The 3,565-nt window shown below is 37.5% G+C and overlaps 1 protein-coding gene across 1 annotated transcript in view; it reads right to left on the reverse strand.

Annotated features, from left to right (window-relative positions):
- Positions 1 to 2,168, reverse strand: part of TM35_000142240 (uncharacterized protein) — a gene marked incomplete at both ends in the record, with an annotated part of 3,024 nt that extends 856 nt beyond the window's left edge. Inside the window, one exon of the mRNA XM_029025669.1 lies at positions 1 to 2,168. This exon is cut by the window's left edge and continues 856 nt beyond it. Within this exon, the coding sequence (XP_028883079.1) occupies positions 1 to 2,168 (2,168 nt within the window).
- Positions 2,169 to 3,565: the final 1,397 nt, after the last annotated feature.

Consider the following 3,565-nt stretch of genomic DNA (forward strand, 5'->3'; position numbering starts at 1 on the left):
GGTCCGGGAAACCCCGCAGGGGCTTGTGTATACATCGGCGCTGGTGGCATTCGACTCATTCCATGCAAAGGAGGAAATGCCGTCATGTTGGCCACATTCCCCTCATGCAGAGTAGAGGCGGTACTAGAAGTAGCCGTGCCACTCTTTCCCAGTGGAGTACTGGGTTGGCCCACTATCCCAATAGAAAGACGAGATCGAACCCCAAGAGAAGAACTCATACCATGTGATGAGGAATCGGCATTTCCCAGTCGTTCATTTATGTCTCGACAGCTGTGTTTTCTTCGCTCTTGTTTTCGTACCACATCTCCTTCACGGCGATTACGAATACCAACAAGCATTGTACCAATAGTTGTGTGATGTAAAGCGCAGGTTCTACCTTCTCTTGTTTGTATTAAATTCTCTTTTGACCAATCTTGTAAAGGAATAGTACGGGCTCTTTCCACCTCATTCTGTAATCTGCGTACATGACGTAATAATACATCTGTATATTTTCCCATATATCGACTGGAAATATCTTTACATTCCTCTCGCCATTTAGCTACAATAGAGTCTTTACTGTGAAGTGTCTGACGGAGATCTTCACTTTCATCCTTAAGTTTGTATTGAATCCAACCACCCGTCGCAAGTATTGAGGGTGTTGTGAAGAGACCCGCAGCCCAGAAAAAAGCCGGCACCACATAAGATGGTTCACAACGAAGACGAATTAACTCAACTGGAGCATTTCCATCCATTGTATTTCGCCAATTTTGAAGTCTTTCTCGTTTTTCTTTTTCTTTTTCTTGTTGTTTTACTTTTTCTTCTTCACTTACAAATTTTGGTATGACCTCCTTCTTTACATTACCTCCAGTTTTATCATCATTATCATCATCATTATTATTATTATTGTTATCATGTTCCTTTTTCTCTTTTTGTGTTGTGTCAATGGTAGCTGTTGTTGTAATACCCTCTTCCTTTACGCTATCATCACTGCTCTCATCATCTTTTTCCCCAATTTCTGTTTGGATTACATTCATTTCGTTATGATGTTCATCCCCATCCTTACTCTTATTGCCCATCTCATCTAATGCTTCAGGTTCTAATTCCTTAAAAACAATTTCTGGTAATTGCAATGAACACATTGGGGGATCCAGACATGTCTGGCACTGTAGGAATGCCACATTCTCTGTTAAGGATTTTAAGGAAGAGTAGTTATCTAATGCGGCTTCAATATATACAATAAGATGACTCAGTCGTTTCCTCAATACTTCCAATGCCTCCTCTCTGGCTTTAAAGGCAGAAGGCTGATTATTACAGAATGTGTAATCGGATAAAGATATCTGCCGAGAGAAGGTAAATCCACCACTCTCCCCACCTCCGCCTGTTTCCATTGAATGATTTAATCCAAATGGATTTCCCTCACGTTGATAACATACACGTGAGACCGCATCCAAGTACTGATTGCGAAGCATCACCGCCGCAAGAAGAAGAACCCGCTCAAGTGTGCGATCACCCGCAGAGGCCAATACCGCCGCACTTAGAAAAAGTGTTACCGGTTCTGTATCTAAATCCATTGGGTTTGTCTTCTCACTACCTCCACTGCTAGCGGTGGATGGATTTGGTACTTTTGGGGAAAAGTTGCTGATGTGTCCCTTTGAAACCCTGAAAATATTTCGAGTATCTTCCTCCATACAGCCAAAATACCCAATCACTACAATATTACGTCCATTCCACATAAAAGAACCCGATCGTTCTTGTCCATCCTTGCAGGCCAGACACAGAGCACACGGTACCGGCACAAGTGCACGTTGGCTGTCCGCCACCATTTCCGCATCCGTTGCGTACAGTCCCTCCTCCACCTTTTCCAAGAAAACATCCAAGTCCTCTTCTGTGAAGGTGTTCGACATCAGTTCGGGCCAAGACGCAATCACCGTCTCACGCGCATTCGCGTAGGCAATCGCAGGATCACTTCGCATATGCACAAACTGGCGTCGAAGCTCCATGGTACTGGCCCTCTGAGCCGCTTCTGTGGAGGAGAGAGCAGTGGGGTCATCTGTGCTGCTGCTGTTGCTGTTGTTGTTGTTGTTTGGACGACCAAAGAATTTCTTCGTGAGAGGAATAAGGCCAATTTCATATGTCCCTCTAAAGTAGGAATAGAGTGTGGTGGACTCACGAGAAGGTGCTCCTCCCATCCTTTTTTTTTTTTTCTTTTATTCTTTTTCTTTGTTGTTCTTTGTATATTCGCTTTCTTTATATATACTCCCGCCTTTTTTTTTTTCTCTCTTTTCGTGTATCTTTGTTTTTTGTTCTCTTTTTCACGCTTTCCTTCTTTCTTGAGCTTCGGCCCCCCTTTTTTTTCTTCTTTATATATATAAAAATATATTAATATATATAAATAAGTATATATATATATATATATATATATCGCCGCAAAAACAACAAGAAAGAAATAAAAAGAGAAAAACAAATTGTGTTTTTTTTTTTTTTACCTTTTTTTTGTTCTGCTTTTCTCTCGCTTTCTTTTTGCGTTTTTTTAATTCTTTTTTTGGTTTTGTTTTCCTTTTTTTTTCCCCCTTTTGCTGTTTTTGTTCCTTGAATATTTCTTCGCCTATTTGACTTTTTTTTCTTATTTGAGCAATTCTCCTTTTCCCCACCGAAGTCTTTCTCCGCTTTTCTTGTGATTGTTTGAACTTTTCTTTTTCTTTCTTTCTTTTTCCCTTTGTTTCTGTTTGTTTGTTTGTTTTTTTATTTCCTGTTATCTCTGATCTCTCTCTCTCTCTCCACACACACACACAGAGACTCCTTTCGGTGTTGGAGATTGGGCAGATTCGGCCTCTCTCAACTTCTATGAAGGCTCAAACCCAGAAATCCCGTTCACCGGAGAGAAGAAAAAAGAAAAAGAAAAAAGAAGAAAAAGAATAGGAGAGAATTAAGAGAAAATAGACAGAAATTCAACAGGGAAGGGAAATAAATATACTAATAGATTATATAATATATATATATATATATATATATATATACTATATGTATATTTAATAACAATCTCAAGACAAAAAAAAAGAAGTATGAATGAAAGACGATCAACATATTGAGAAAATGAACAAAAAAGAGAAGCACCATTGATGAGAAATCAAACCGTAAAAATTAATATTAGAATATATAAATACAGGAATAAAAGAAAAAGCATCCACCGTTTTCCTTTCGTTTAATTCCTTTTTTTTTTATTTTTTTTCCTTTATTTTTTATTTATTTTATTTTTTTTTCACATCATTCCCTTGATATCCTTCTCCTGTATCCAGAGACCTCTTATTATGTTTTATTTTTTCTTTTTTTTCTACTATCTTCTTTACTTCAACATACTGCAGATACAAATGAACAAGGAAGCAAACAAACAAACATTTAAATAAATAAGATGATAATAATCATGATAATAAAAAAATATAAAATAAACATTTATTTATTTTTTTTTTTTTGTACATGTTTGCTTTTTTTTTTTTTTTTCACAGAACCCCATTCCCCTTTTCCCTCTTCTTTTTTTTCCCCCTTTATCTCCCCTTTCTTTATATATATACATATATATATAAGGTAC

Source organism: Trypanosoma theileri (assembly GCF_002087225.1).
Source record: "Trypanosoma theileri isolate Edinburgh chromosome Unknown TM35_Tth_14_V1, whole genome shotgun sequence".
Lineage (NCBI taxonomy): Eukaryota > Euglenozoa > Kinetoplastea > Trypanosomatida > Trypanosomatidae > Trypanosoma > Trypanosoma theileri.